We start from the raw sequence: 15,440 nt of genomic DNA, 5'->3' as shown, positions 1-15,440 counted from the left end.
TGATAACTACTGCACAATGCTATAATGCTAGACTACCAAGATTAAAACAAGCACAGATGCATCTAGTAGCACATTATGGTTTGTCTGGATATTGATCTATAAAATGAAGATAAAGTTGTTTGTAGGCTTTGTTAGGTTTAACTTTCAATAGCTACATGAATGGAGCAATGCATAATAAGCACAGGCATGTCAACGTGAAATAAGAAACAAAATTTGATGGTGCTAGCTCTGTTATCTTTAGCCACACAAATTTACCTGACATTATTTACCTTCAGACTCTGATCATTTGTTAAGCCATGTTAAATAAATTCAATTTAAATTGTTCTCCGATCGTTTTCTTCTCTCCGCTGCCCCCTGTGGTGACAAGCAGTAATTACAGTGCCTATTTTTGGAGTTTGGAGCCATTTATTGGCAATGCAAGCGGAAATCCTAGAAAAAATGAGGGCAACTTATAAGTTAGTATAAGAAGAAATCTATTGCATTGGCTCAGTCATATGAATCAGTCACCGCTGGGAGAATGAATGCCAGGGTTCCCACGCGTCCTGGAAAACCTGGAAAACCTGGAAAACAGTTGACCAGTTTTCCAGTACTGGAAAACACCTGGAAAATGGGAGAAAAAGTCAAATGTCCTGGAAAATCACATATAGTGCTGGAAAATTATTCCAACATGTCTGCGTGCGACCTGACCCGATTAACAAAACACATCCCCATTCATTGAAAGTTAAGTGCATTGAGCTCAATTACCGTACTCTAGCTGGGGGGGAACCATAGCGTAGGATTAGGGTTAGGGTAAGGATTAGGGTTAGGGTTGGTATTAGGGTTAGGGTTATGATTAGGGTTAGGATTAGGGTTAGGGTTAGGGTTAGGATTAGGGTTAGGGTTAGGATTAGGGTTAGGGTTATGAATAGGGTTAGGGTTATGATAAGGGTTAGGGTTAGGATTAGGATTAGGGTTAGGATTAGGGTTAGGATTAGGGTTAGGGTTAGGGTTAGGGTTAGGGTTATGATAAGGGTTAGGGTTAGGATTAGGATTAGGGTTAGGATTAGGGTTAGGATTAGGGTTAGGGTTAGGATTAGGGTTAGGGTTAGGATTAGGGTTAGGATTAGGATTAGGGTTAGGGTTATGATTAGGATTAGGGTTAGGGTTAATATTAGGGTTAGGGTTAGGGTTAAGGTTAGGGTTAGGATTAGGGTTAGGGTTAGGATTAGGGTTAGGATTAGGGTTAGGGTTAGGGTTAGGATTAGGGTTAGGATTAGGTTTAGGATTAGGGTTAGGATTAGGGTTAGGGTTGTGATTAGGGTTAGGGTTAGGGTTGTGATTAGGGTTAGGATTAGGGTTATGATTAGGGTTAGGGTTGGGATTAGGGTTAGGGTTAGGGTTGTGATTAGGGTTAGGGTTGTGATTAGGGTTAGGGTTAGGGTTGTGATTAGGGTTAGGATTAGGGTTAGGGTTGTGATAAGGGTTAGGGTTAGGGTTGTGATGAGGGTTAGGGTTAGGGTTTTGATTAGGGTTAGGGTTAGGATTAGGGTTAGGGTTAGGGTTGTGGTTGGGGTTAGGGTTAGGATTAGGGTTAGGATTAGGGTTAGGGTTAGGGTTGTGATTAGGGTTAGGATTAGGGTTAGGGTTATGATTAGGGTTAGGGTTGTGGTTAGGGTTAGGGTTAGGGTTAGGATTAGGGTTAGGATTAGGGTTAGGATTAGGGTTAGGGTTGTGATTAGGGTTAGGGTTGTGATTAGGGTTAGGATTAGGGTTAGGATTAGGGTTAGGGTTAGGATTAGGGTTAGGATCGGGATTAGGGTTAGGGTTGGGGTTAGGGTTAGGGTTGCAATTAGGGTTAGGGTTGTGATTAGGGTTAGGGTTGTGATTAGGGTTAGGATTAGGGTTAGGATTAGGGTTAGGATTAGGGTTAGGGTTAGATTAGGGTTAGGGTTGTGATTAGGGTTAGGGTTAGGGTTGTGATTAGGGTTAGGGTTAGGGTTGTGATTAGGGTTAGGGTTATGATTAGGGTTAGGGTTGTGATTAGGGTTAGGGTTGTGATTAGGGTTAGGGTTAGGGTTAGGGTTGTGATTAGGGTTAGGGTTGTGATTAGGGTTAGGGTTGTGATTAGGGTTAGGGTTGTGATTAGGGTTAGGGTTAGGGTTAGGATTAGGGTTAGGGTTAGGGTTAGGATTAGGGTTAGGGTTAGGGTTAGAACTAAACTAACTAAACAGAACCAGAACAAACCCAAAGCTAACACAACCAGAACCGAACCAGAACTGAACCAGAACCCTACCAGAACTGAACCAGAACCCTACCAGAACTGAACCAGAACCGAACCAGATCCGAACTGAACCGAAACAGAGCCGTACCATAACCGAACCAGAACCGTACCAGAACCGAACCAGAACCGAACTGAACCGAAAAAGAACTGAACCAGAACCGAACTGAACTGAAACAGAACCATACCAGAACCGAACCAGAACCGTACCAGAACCGAACCAGAACCGAACCAGAACCTAACCAGAACCGAACCTGAACCGAACTGAACCGAAACAGAACCGAACCAGAACCGAACCAGAACCAGAACCGAACCAGAACCGTACCAGAACCGAACCAGACCCGAACCAGAACCATACCAGAACTGAACCAGAACCAAACCAGAACCGTACCAGAACCGAACCAGACCCGAACCAGAACCGTACCAGAACCGAACCAGAGCAGAACCGAACCAGAACCGAACCGAACCAGAACCGAACTCAAGCAAACAGAACCAGAACCAAACTCAAGCAAACAGAACCAGAACCAACTCAAGTAAACAGAAACAGAACCAACTCAAGCAAACAGAACCAGAACCAAACTCGAGCAAACAGAACCAGAACCAAACTCAAGCAAACAGAACCAGAACCAACTCAAGTAAACAGAAACAGAACCAACTCAAGCAAACAGAACCAGAACCAAACTCGAGCAAACATTATTAATGTCCTCAGGTTGGCATTGAGAAAAAACTGATGCGTCAGCTTGGATGGGCTGATCCGATTTCTCCTCACAGTGAGTATTTGCCCGGTCTTTAAGAAGACTCTCTCTGAAGGAACAGATGAAGCCAGGATACACAGCCTCCCCTCCATCACCTGAATCTTATATCCTCACATGTGATTGGCCGTATGGCCGCCATGCTGACCAATCAAAACAAAGTTCTGCTGTGAGCAGAGCTGGGGCTGAGCACTGAGAGAGCTAAGCAGCGAAAGGAAAAAACTAGGAGCCGGCTCTCTCTTGATGCAACCGGCTCTTTTGATTGACTATAAAGCATCGGCTCTCAGAGCCGCAGCTTTTGATCATGACACATCACTAATGTGCTTAATTTGTGTTACAATTATGAGGGGGCCTTGGACAATTTTCTCACCTGTAAGGGGTCCCTGGCTCCAAAAAGTTTGAGAACCCCTGCTGTAGCTAGTAGGAGTGCAAACTCCTGATAGTGAAAACAAACGGAACAAAAAGAGCGACACAGCTGCACAGGAACTCCACGTTGTAGACATCCCTGATCATAATAGACATCGCCACGCAGGAAGACAGTTTACATTTTTTTAAATCTCTGAGAGATCTTCAAATACAGAGTGCGTCTTTACACCGGTGCGATTTTTTCAGAGTTTATGGTAACTCAAATAAAAAATGTGACATTTGCTTTGTTTTATATCGACCACTTAGCAGGATGAATATCATGATTAAGCAGGTATATTTTGAGTCTGAGTTGAATTGAGAAACATTTGTGGCCATTTTTGTCATTCAGTTCTATTTAGGTCATTAATGCACTGATCCTCTGATTATTATTAATATTTATTTATTTCAGTAAGGCAGCTTCCTGATTCCTTTGCAGGCTCTTTTGTTTTTTTTCTTAGCTCATTTTATATTTTTTGAGAAAAGAGAAAGCTGAGATGTTGCCCATCATTGTTACTTGGTTGCACTAATAAAGTGAAGTGCTGTACAGCTGTGGTTGCATTATTCTTTAATCAATTTGCCATAATTTTTAAGTATGAAAGAGATGATTTCATTGATAGCCATAGACTACATGTCTTTCAATGTAGACTTCCACTGAGAGGAACATATTAGACTATTTAGGAACTGAATTAGGAACTAAATTTAGACGGTCATACCAGCTTGATCATCAATGAAAATGTCCTGGAAATGTCCTGGAAAATGATCTCTGGAAAAGAGTGGGAACCCTGAATGCCCTTGCCTTTTTGTTCATTATTTCAGATTTTTTATTTCATGAAAATTGCCACTTACAAGGTTGTTATGTTGCAATTGCAAGGCCTTTAATCAGTGGAGTATTGGCTCCATTGTTGTCTATACTCAGCCAACAACAGTCAAAGAGACATTTGCAGAAAGGAAGACTTTGGTTCTTACTTGAAGCCTTTGAATAAAATAACTGGTAAATTTTAGAATTGGTTACATTTTTTTTGTCTTTGGAAAGGTCTATTTTGACATAATAAGATATTAATGCATCTTTAGCAAAAATGTATCCAGAAGATGTCTGCAAAAGAATAAATGATAAAAAGAATCCCTGAAGGCGTCTGGTGGTAGTCGCATACAACTGTTTAGGGATCGATTAATCATGCAGGGGTTTTTGTCAGAATAGTAAGAAAGAATAATCTCCCAGGCCAGTTGCATTTTTTTAAATGATAAATCAAGCCAAGGACCCAGATATCAAATCTATCTATATCATATATGGGCCCAGTCTGGTAAATCTGACCTACTTGTGTGTGTTTTACTATGGGTGAGGTGCTGATCTCTAAGAATCCTGTCGAATATCCTAATTATCTGGGGGTTGAATTTCTTATATTCTGACAAACACACCCTAACACCCTACAATGGACTTAACTCAGCATCAGTGTTGTGTTGTGTTGCATTCCTGTCACATGATGCTGCTCATTCAAACATCCATCTGAGCTCAGCAGAACCAGCATGGGCTCTGTAGCCCACGAAGACTTCCCTATAAAAGATTCCCAGCTTGGACCACCTGCTGCTGTGGACCAATTAAAATAACCACCCGCCACTCTCTGACCCAAATGCTTTGACACACAAACACACACATGGACATACTATAAAAACATCTGGAGAGAGTGGCAACTATCAATAAATAATTGATTGTAATTGGCTGTACACATTCATAATTCATATTCTCAATTACCACTAAGTGTCCCCACCTGAGTTGTTTTTGTGCACCCACTGGTCCTGTATGTCACAGAGGACATGTTGCATCTATTGTACCATCTGCTCTACTTCGTGAGGCTCGTTTCTTTTTCAAACACTGTGTTGGTGGTTTCAGGAAATTAGATGGGTGTTTGTCTCACGTGTCCTCTCTTCCTGACACACATACTAGGCTACTCTGCATGCTGTTTTCCAAAATGTTATCTCTACATGTAGCAGGAAACTCTGCTCCTCTGATAATCTCATGGAGTTTGTGCTGCAGACTCACTCAACGTGCTTCCTTCTCACAGGTGTTGTTTCGATATAATCACAGCATGGTTTCAATACTTTTCAAGAAGTTGTGATTTCAGATCAGCAATGTGCAACTTTTGCAGTCATTTCTCAGAAGTAACTGTAAAGTGCCCTGTCTGTGATGGATGAGACTTTTGAAGTGTGGACTAGTGGAGATGTGGCCTCGTTGCCTGATCTCTATGTTAATGGTAATTGTGTGTCTTTCCAACAGATGGTGTAAAAATGTAATATTCCCAGATCACATATTATCAGGTACTCGCAGCTTTGCAACTGTGCGGTCTCAACTTGAAACTGCTTTCCATCATGCCCTCCCACTGCTGCTGGATTCAATTTTTAATTATGATTCTGTCACAAAACAGGCTATAAGGATAATATTTGAACTATTGGACAAACAAAATGGGATGCCTCTGGAACAATCTTAAAATAAAATGGGGCACAAATTTGGGTGAACCAGTGTCAGGAAATGTGGTAGAAAATAATACAGGGAATCATCTGTCTCAGGCATGCTGTTACTCAGTTTAAAATTGTACACCTCTTCATTCATTGTAATGTTTGGTGTGGCCCCAGTAAAAGCTCCTGATGTTTACATGGAAGGACCTTATTCCTCTAATATGTAGTCGCTGGATCAGAGAAGTCATTTGCTATCTTAAATTGGAGATGATTTCATATACTGTCAGAAGATTAGCCTTGAAACGTCATACTATTTGGCTGCCTTTCTTTGATTTTGTTGGAGATATTTCATGGGAGCATATAATCCATTTCTGTGTTATTTGCTTTCCCATCTGAATGTCTGGCCATGTATTGTAGATACATACAGTATATGTGATCCTGGAATAGGGATGGGGTAGGGGTTCTTTGTTCTGTTGTTGATGTTGCCCCTCTAGTAAAATGTTAAAAGGAACCCCACATAGTAACACATGTTGATCTTATTTGATTAACACGGTTGTATTTTCGATTCAAAATGGGGTGAAAGCATGACCAATACTATATGCAGGCATTTATCTAATATGTCAAATGTAACCATGATGCGTGACAAAGTGTTGCTTGTTTACAATAAATAGTTTCAGACTTCTGTGATGAGCTTATTGTGGATGCTCATATTGTGATAACTGTGGAATACTGTGAGACTTGGCAGGCCATGTCCTCAGGAATATCTATAGCACATTAACTTGGATCCTAATAGCAAATTGTTCTGAACCAGTCAGAGTATTTGGGCATCAAACAGCTTTTTGCAGTTCTGATTAAAGAGCTTTGTGGTTGCTGTGTTGGGTGTAATAATTCACTTCTACTTTGGTTGAAAATATCATAATGTGGCTGCTATCCTTCCAAATTAAAAATCTTTCATATTTTCTACATTCCTCCAGATCACTACGTTGATCAACCATAAAGACAAGCCAAAGAAGTCTGAGCGCACACTCGCTGCCATTCACAGGGTGGGCCAGGCGGTGAGTGTGGCTGTGGGACGTTTTGTCGCCGTCGGGGAGGCCATTGCCACAGAGAACCAGGAGTTGAAGGATGAGATGGGTCAGGCCTGCTTTGAGGCTCGCCGAGCAGGTTTGTTATCATAATCTTCTAATTTGTTTGTCATATCATGGAATTTATGCACTGAAACAGCACATTGGACTGTCCCTCTATCCAGTAAGAAGGGGGTGGCACAAATTAGATTTCCTTTTAAAGGCTTCATCACAGCTGACACACTATCCACCTTTAATAACACTAAAAATGTTGAATGTGGTTGTCCAAGTCAATGTCCCTCGTGTGTTTATTTAAGAAAAACTCTGACACTTAAATTAAACTTCAGACATCATCTTCAGGCTTCACAGCGTTATCAAATTTGAAAAAAAAATTTACTCACTGGCTGTCAGACATTTTTATATCAGAGGACTTCCAGAGTTTTCTAAAGAGATTGTGGATATGTGGTTGGAAATCAAGGCTCTAAAATGTGCACCATCACCCTAGGATGCTGAGTGGAGGGAAAGAATGAATGTGTTTGTGCTTGCTTGGAAAGCGCAGAATAATGGATTTTGATAGGAGGCTGCTGGAGACTTTATGCATGTGGCTACTGGAGAGATTTAAGCAGTAGTTTTGCTGATATCCACTGCCACATAATTGCTTTGGTGTTCCATTGGGAAATATTTTTCCACCTGAGGTCAGAACCTCCGCTCTTCTCCACTCTTGAACCTCCTGGATGGCTCTTTTTTTTAAGTCAATGTCTGCAGTTCTTCTCCTGTTCAGTCTCATTCAGTTTGGGAAATAGACAGTCAATGCCATGGGGTTGTTTGCATCTCACTCAATGTGAGCTGCGAGAGGCCCGCAAGTCTTAAAAGAGAATCTGTTTGGGTGTGTTGATATGTGGACACATCAAGTGTAAAACAGCAGACAACAGTGAGAGACAGCAGCACAGAGGGCTGTAGGAGGGTTAGAGACAGTGACAACCAGTGTGAGGAAACAAGAATGTGTGCATCACTCTTGCAGGGACTGTCAGCTTTTATTGAAACCAAGGAGGACAAGTGGCAGTTTTGTCAGACGTTTGTTTCTCTGTGTGTTTCCTCACTTTCTTGTAACAGTTTGCAGTTAAAATGCTTTCAAAAAGTCAACATCTCAACATTGTATCTTCCTGTTTATCTAAAATATCTTACAGTTCTTTGTTTGGATAGTTGTCAACAGTCAGCTCGGTAAATCACTTCTTTGTATCTTGAAACTAAGTTCTTATCAGGCAAAACAAGCACCTCATTTAGGCTCCTACAGAGCATGCTGGAAATAATATCACGTTGGATAAGAATTTAGACACAACAGCGTGATAATAGGTTTATGTTTGGGGGAACCGGTGTGTGAAGCAAAGCGTTTAATCTGCACACAGCGCTGATTTGCAAAGACGGCTAAAAACTCAGACAAAGAGCACTGGTGGGAGGACAACAGACTGATGAGAAAGTGTGTATGTACGTGTGTGTACTAGTGTGTACGTATGTGTACGTGTGTGTACATGTATGTGTGTGTGTGTGTGTGTGTGTGTGTGTGTTTGTGTGTTTATGTTTGCACAAAGGTGTAAGGCCACTATGTGTGTGTGTGTGTGTGTGTGTGTGTGTGTGTGTGTGTGTTTGTGTCTATTTGTGTGTTGCCCACTGTGACTAATTTATTCCAGTTCTCTCTCTGTTCTCAGGGAGGTGTTTCACTGGTTTTTCTTGCACTGCTTCTGTCAGCCTGGGTACAAATGGTGTCCGATTAATAAAACACACAAATACACCCTAAGCAGAGATTTTAGACCCAGACCCTTTATTAAAATCTGATGGAGACATCTCCTGGGATGAAAAAGATACTTTTTAGAGTCTTATGTCTCCAGGAGAGAGAAGGGCTAGTTAGTGAAGGATTGACATTTCTCTAATACACCGCTGTAGGGAGAGTTTTAATCAGGCAGGCTTCAGCCTAGTGTGCTTTAATGAATGAAATAAAGGCAGGCTGAAAGCACTAGTTTAATTAGCTGCTACCCATCATCTGAGCATTGGAGAGATCCAATGAGGCAGGTCAGCGGAGGCAATTTGTGTTGGATCTCTGTCTCTGTCTCTTTCACTCAGTCTCTCTGTGTCATTCTCACATTTACCGTTCATGCTTGTGCATCTCACTTTCCTTCTCACTCAGAAAGATTTAAGATCAGATGGTAGTAAGGGTTAAAATAACATCAAATCAGAACACATACACCCTAGTGTGTAATAATGGGCCACAGAGGAACTACAGGTGCAGGCTGGGGGGGAAAAATGTAATAATGTTGCTTTAAGCTCTGCCCCAATACAGGAAGGATTGGTCCTTTAGTAATTTTCTTTAAATTGAGATAGAATATCAGTCTGTAGATGTTATAATATATCTTGAGCATTGTTTCATTCCTTCTTTTTTTAAAACAATACCAACATTATGTGAACAAAAGGAATTGCAAAGCAAAAATAAATGGTTGATATCCGTAATGCTGCTATATACTGTAAATCCCCCACCAACAGTTCTCATAATCAAGGCGATCTATAAGTATGTCCTTCAGTTTGTTTGTTTGTTTCTAAATTATGCTGTATAAATTGACATGTTAACATAGGCTTAAATGGAGGTTCCTTGGCTTCTGTAGCCAGCCTCAAGTGGACACTGAAGAAACCTCAGTTGAACCACCTCTGCATTGGCTTTGTTTATCAGCACTGGAGGTTGATGCTTGGACTCTCCTCAAGTAAACTCTGCTGTGCTTTTGGCTAAGTGCGTGTATGCAAATGTGTAGCAAGGAAAGTTTATAATTTTCACCATATTACTGAAGCAGTTTTAGCATGCTAGTTAACACTAAACAAATAGTACAATGTGAAAACTCATTAAGAATTGGTTCTTTCAATCAAGTGATAAATAAGGGAAATAAAAACAAGTTTACTGCTAGCAGGTGTACTGTGTCAAACAGTGCTTTGAGCTAAAAGCAAGCATGCTAGTTGTATAGTAGGGATAATTTTTACTAACTTTATCTGTTTTGTGTTGATAGAATGCTATTTAGCTCTAAACACAAGATACAGCTAAGGCTAGTTGAAATGATAGTTTTAAATGTTTAATCATCAAGCAAAGTAGAAGACAATAGAACATGTTAAACAAAAAAGGGCGCTAGACAAAGAACTAAATGAACACCAACTCATCCTGAGAAGGACATGAAGTCCATCGCAAATTTGATCACAATCCTCGGGAGAGACAGGCAGATATTACCGCTCATTGAGTCATGCAAGATTGATCTGACTGCCTGTGAGCGCTGTACCAACACATCAAGGATCAGCCTTTCAACTCTTCACTTATGAATAATAAATTAATCATTCTGAAAAACAGCTGGGTCCACTACACTTGAAATATGATGTTGATGAAGGGACAAATCACATCTTTGCATTTGGCAGAAGAGACATTAGTCATTAGTACTGTCAATAGCCCTGTTTTACATTTAACATCCATATCCCAGTCTGCACTATCATTTTCTGGGATGTAGAGATGAATGCTGGCTCCTTCTGCTTTCCACTCCTGTAGTGTTTGAGCAGTATTATTTTTGAGCCAGGCCGAGATGTTTGAACTGGTTAGCAGAGCTGGCACTGAAAAGAAGCCTGTCGGATGCAATCAGTTTGTCAGTGCTGCTTCTTTTAAAGGACCAGCCAAACCAAATAGAAAGCCAAGCTGCAGGGCCAGATAGAGAGTTGGTTATATCCCCTTCCCCCTCCTTTTTGTAGCTCTCTCTTTCTCTAAAATATTTTTTTCCCAATGCATCTCAACTCTGGACAGTTTGCTCTTTATAAAAACTATTTTGGTGCCGGGTATTCAACCTAAAACTCAGTATTTTTCCTTTTTTGGGGCTTGTATGAGAAGATCAGAAAGCAGGAAAGTTGGACTCTGTAACTCTTTTGGGGCTGAGAGTTCTACCCCCCATAATGGCTCACATCGTCCGGGAAGCCTGCCAGTATTTTGGTTAATAGCTGACGCACCACAATGCTGAACATACCACTGCTTTTTTTCCTACTGTCTAGGACCATGTGTTTTTTCCAGAGATGAAGGCAGGTGCCATTCTGTTTTTTTCAACCCATTTGTAAGCAAGTAGGAAATCATTCATAGCTCATTCATCCACTTTTTTTGTCTCTTATCTTGGTTCACAGTGAAGACTTTACCAGGATTTCTTGCTGTTTTAGAATTAAGTCAGTTTAATGTTACTGTATTATTGATTCTGAAATTAAATAGACTATAAATAGAAATAAAGGAGAAAGTGGACAGTGGCTTGGCAAACTTGGAAATGAAATGCGGGCCGAAGGAAAAAACAGTCAGATACACGACATGTGCTTTACAAAGTAAGCCAAATGCCTTATATCATATATATAAAGTTTCATTCAATATATTCAGACTTCATTCCATATATTCTGAGTTTCATTCCATAAATATTGAGTTTCATTACATATATTCAGACTTTTATTCCATATATATTGAGTTTCATTCAATATATTCAGACTTTCATTCCATATTTATCAAGTTTCATTCAATATATTCAGACTTCATTCCATATATATCAAGTTTCATTCAATATATTCAGACTTCATTCCATATATATCAAGTTTCATTCAATATATTCAAACTTCATTCCATATATATCGAGTTTCATCCAATATATTCAGACTTTCACACCATATATATCAAGTTTCATTCAATATATTCAGACTTTCACACCATATATATCAAGTTTCATTCAATATATTCAAACTTCATTCCATATATATCAAGTTTCATTCAATATATTCAGACTTTCATTCCATATATATCAAGTTTCATTCAATATATTCAGACTTCATTCCATATATATCAAGTTTCATTCAATATATTCAGACTTCATTCCATATATTCCGAGTTTCATTCAATATATTCAAACTTCATTCCATATGTCGAATTTAATTCAATATATTCAGACTTTCATTCCATATATGTCGAATTTCATTCAATATATTCAGACTTCATTCAATATATATCGAGTTTCATTCAATATATATTCAAACTTCATTCCATATATATCGAGTTTCATTCAATATATTCAAACTTCATTCCATATATATCGAGTTTTATTCAATATATTCAGACTTCATTCAATATGTTCCGAGTTTCATTCCATTGAGTTTCATTCGATATATTCAAAGTGGCAGAGTCCGTGCTCTCTGTCTGTCTATTTTCATTTTCATACTTATTTCGTACAACTCATTATATGGTGTTGTAAAGCTCCCTGTCAGTAGTCTGCAGGCCAGGACGAATAAAAGCCATACATGGACCAGGTGACATATTTGTTTGGTGTGGAGGGGGGGCCACAGGGGGGTCCAGATTCAGTTTTACATGGGCACTGGCCCCTGTTGGCCCCTCCCCAGAACCGATATGTGATATTTTTCACATATCATTTTTAAAAAAAATTTAAAGGTAATTAGTGATATGTTCAAATGATTGGCCACATATACGTTCAACGTAGCCTAACACATGGTTAATGGTATCATTTTAACTGAAGTTGATGTATTTTTAATGAAATCATCTCATAAACTGTCTGGATGAAGTCAATTCAAATACGCAAAAACCTTCTAAGTGTTATATTTGTTTTTCTCCATTTACAGTTAAGAAATCATGTTGTAATTGTCCTGTTTGAAGTTTGTGTTTGATCTCAGTGGGGAAGCCCTAAGCTGCTTTTACATTTTGGGAAATTAGAGCACTGGTAAGGAGTCAGTAATCTGTTGTGGGAGAGAAAAAGTTTTATTGTTTTGTGTCTTTTCTTCCCTTCAACACCATTATGTGAGAGCAAGCTAATATCAAACAATGGATTGGCCTAGAAAACACATCCGCTCAGCTAAATTGACTTCTCTCTCCTCTCATGCAGGTGACGCCATAGCCCAGCTGACGGATATAGGACCAGCGTTGCCACCGCAGTCAGACGGACGTGGCACAGTGCTCAGTGATAGGACAGGGATGGTAAAGGCTGCCCGTCTGCTGCTCTCCTCAGTCACTAAGGTCCTGGTGTTAGCTGACCGCATCGTCATCAAACAGATAATCACATCACGCAACAAGGTGAGATGCCCCAATGGCAGATGGGACAGCCTTTTTAAAAGATTCATTAACTCTTTTACTTGGTCTCTCCTTTTTGCATCTACAGTACACTGTGTTGTACTCTAAACATGTGTTCACAGCAAAACTAAACACACACACACACACACACACACACACACACACACACAAAAGAAGATCCACCCTGAGTCTTTATTCCCTAATAGATAAGCCCTGGCTCTCTGAAGGAGTTCTCTGGAGGTAATTGAAGGGAAGCAGCACATTTAGCCATCACATAAAAACACAGAGCAGAAGACTGTCTCTCCTAGTCGTACCTGGCTATGCTCTCAACTAGACAACGTGATATGGATGCACACGGAGCCAAGAATGGAAACAGGGGGCCTAATCACGACTGCTTAGCCTCTTTTGGACAGACAGTCGACAGCCCCCTGTTCTCCATTACTGGCAAACACAATTACATCTCTTCCCGCTCTTTGTCTGTGTGTATAAAAGCTGCTGCATTAGCACTGCCAGCTAACCTACTCTCTGATGCTAAATTAAGAGCTGCACAGACCCCTGTTAACTCAAGTACAGGTTAGAAAATACTTCATCCACTGGTTTAATTTTAGCCTATCACTGATATATCTTATTAAGCCATTTGAAGTACAAAAAGGAGAGCTTGGAAGAAATAGAATGAAAAAACGTTTCTAATACTGATTACATTGCACATCACTTGGGTCTGTTGAAATAAAGGGATTTACTCTAGTGATATGAACATGATATATGACCTTACCTGCTGTTTTTGCACTTCCTGCTAGCACCCAGCAAGATCAAAAATAGGTTGTTACTGTGTGAAAGGGCTAGAAGAATACAAACCATATGTGGTAATTCAAACACTTATCTGATCTTTCACTCCTCAGGTCCTGGTTACCCTCGACCATCTGGAAAGAGTCAGCACCTTCCAGGAATTTGTGCAGATTTTCAGTCAGTTTGGCAATGAGATGGTGGAGTTTGCCCACCTCACCGGAGACAGACAGAACGTGAGTAGCATTGGAAGAAACTCTGCTTTTCTCAAACAAGCCTACGGTACATCTCTCTCAATAAATTAGAGGCAAAAGTGATCTGGCTTGGACGACTGGCAGCTGTATTTGTTTGTAGTTTTGTTTATGAGAATGCATTGATTTGTCTATTTAATTCTGCAACTCCAAGCACATTTAGTTTACTCTGGTAGATTTAATCTCCTAACAAACAGGGATTTTTACAAACATGGTGATCTAGACATGCGGGCAGGTGGTGGAATTAGTCCGTGAAAGCTGCAGTATTTCACCAAGAATGTGAAGGCAAGCTCAGAACACATTAATAATGTAAGCATCAAATATTTACACTTCCCCCCTAAAATATCTAACAATGAAGGTTTCAGGCTTCTCTTGCTTCTTCAAAGTTCTTATTGCTTTCTGTATCTGTTTTTCCTACATCTCAGCCCATAAAAGAAATGTACAGATCAGTCACGACTCATTCTGCCCAAACTCTGAGCATCATAATTCAGATTTAATATTGAATGACCTGTGCTCATAGCGCAACCCTCTCTGCAGTATATCAGCTTTACTCTAGCAAATTTGCAAAACAAAACTTTCTCTAAAAGCTTCAGAAAAACAGTCCGGCTTAGGGATTTTAACTTTGTTCTGTCAACGCCTGCTAATCCCACTTTGATGCGTACATTCAGCTGCTGCAACTAAAGCGCTTTGCCTGCAGAAGCTGATGTAAAGTGCAGCGGCTGTGATATCTAGACAAGAAGCACGGATCGACCCTCCTTTTTATATTTTTTCGAACTTCCTCAGGGCTCCTGTTTTGACACACACATCATGCCTCTCAAATTCTCATTATTGCAGCTAGTTCTCCCCCTCTTCATTTACCACCCCATTTTTTCTTTTTGCTGTATTCACTCCCACTCATGCACTTTCATGAGCACACATGCACAAACACACAGCCCCTTTAGAAAATCATCTGCCTCTATTGAAGCCAGATGAGCAGGGACAAAAATAATAGCAGATAATCACATTGTCTATACAATCTATGGCAAAGTGATGAGAGATGAGTTGATTCAGCTGCATTTTCTAGATCCTGCATCTACCTAATTTCAGTTGTCTGTTTTTGCTTGGAATGAATGGAGCGGGTGCAGCAGATTATGTTCACTTTATATTCTTAGCTATCCTATGGCACCTTTTTTTTCAATCACGTGACAATTAACCCAGGGAGCCTCATGTATGTGTGCAAACTTGGAGAGGAATGTACATCACATTTGTGGGTCCCTTCATACCAGCATAAAATAGATTTGTTGCATATTTTTGATGCTTAATGTCCCTCGGACAGCCAGAGAGTTCTCAGAAGTTGGAATTGGAGTAAAGCTACTTATTGCC

At 40.1% G+C, this 15,440-nt stretch overlaps 1 protein-coding gene across 2 annotated transcripts in view; it reads left to right on the top strand.

The window, feature by feature from the left end:
* ctnnal1 (catenin (cadherin-associated protein), alpha-like 1) overlaps positions 1–15,440 on the top strand; it is a 68,014-nt gene that overhangs the window by 38,647 nt on the left and 13,927 nt on the right. For both annotated transcript variants that reach the window (XM_034704930.1, XM_034704931.1), the window contains 3 exons: positions 6,840–7,029; positions 12,860–13,047; positions 13,944–14,063. In XM_034704930.1, coding sequence (XP_034560821.1) covers positions 6,840–7,029; positions 12,860–13,047; positions 13,944–14,063 — 498 coding nt within the window. The remainder of the gene's footprint in view (positions 1–6,839; positions 7,030–12,859; positions 13,048–13,943; positions 14,064–15,440) is intronic.

This window comes from Notolabrus celidotus, chromosome 16 (assembly GCF_009762535.1).
Source record: "Notolabrus celidotus isolate fNotCel1 chromosome 16, fNotCel1.pri, whole genome shotgun sequence".
Classification (NCBI taxonomy): domain Eukaryota; kingdom Metazoa; phylum Chordata; class Actinopteri; order Labriformes; family Labridae; genus Notolabrus; species Notolabrus celidotus.
This window is presented reverse-complemented; position numbering and strand designations above follow the sequence as displayed.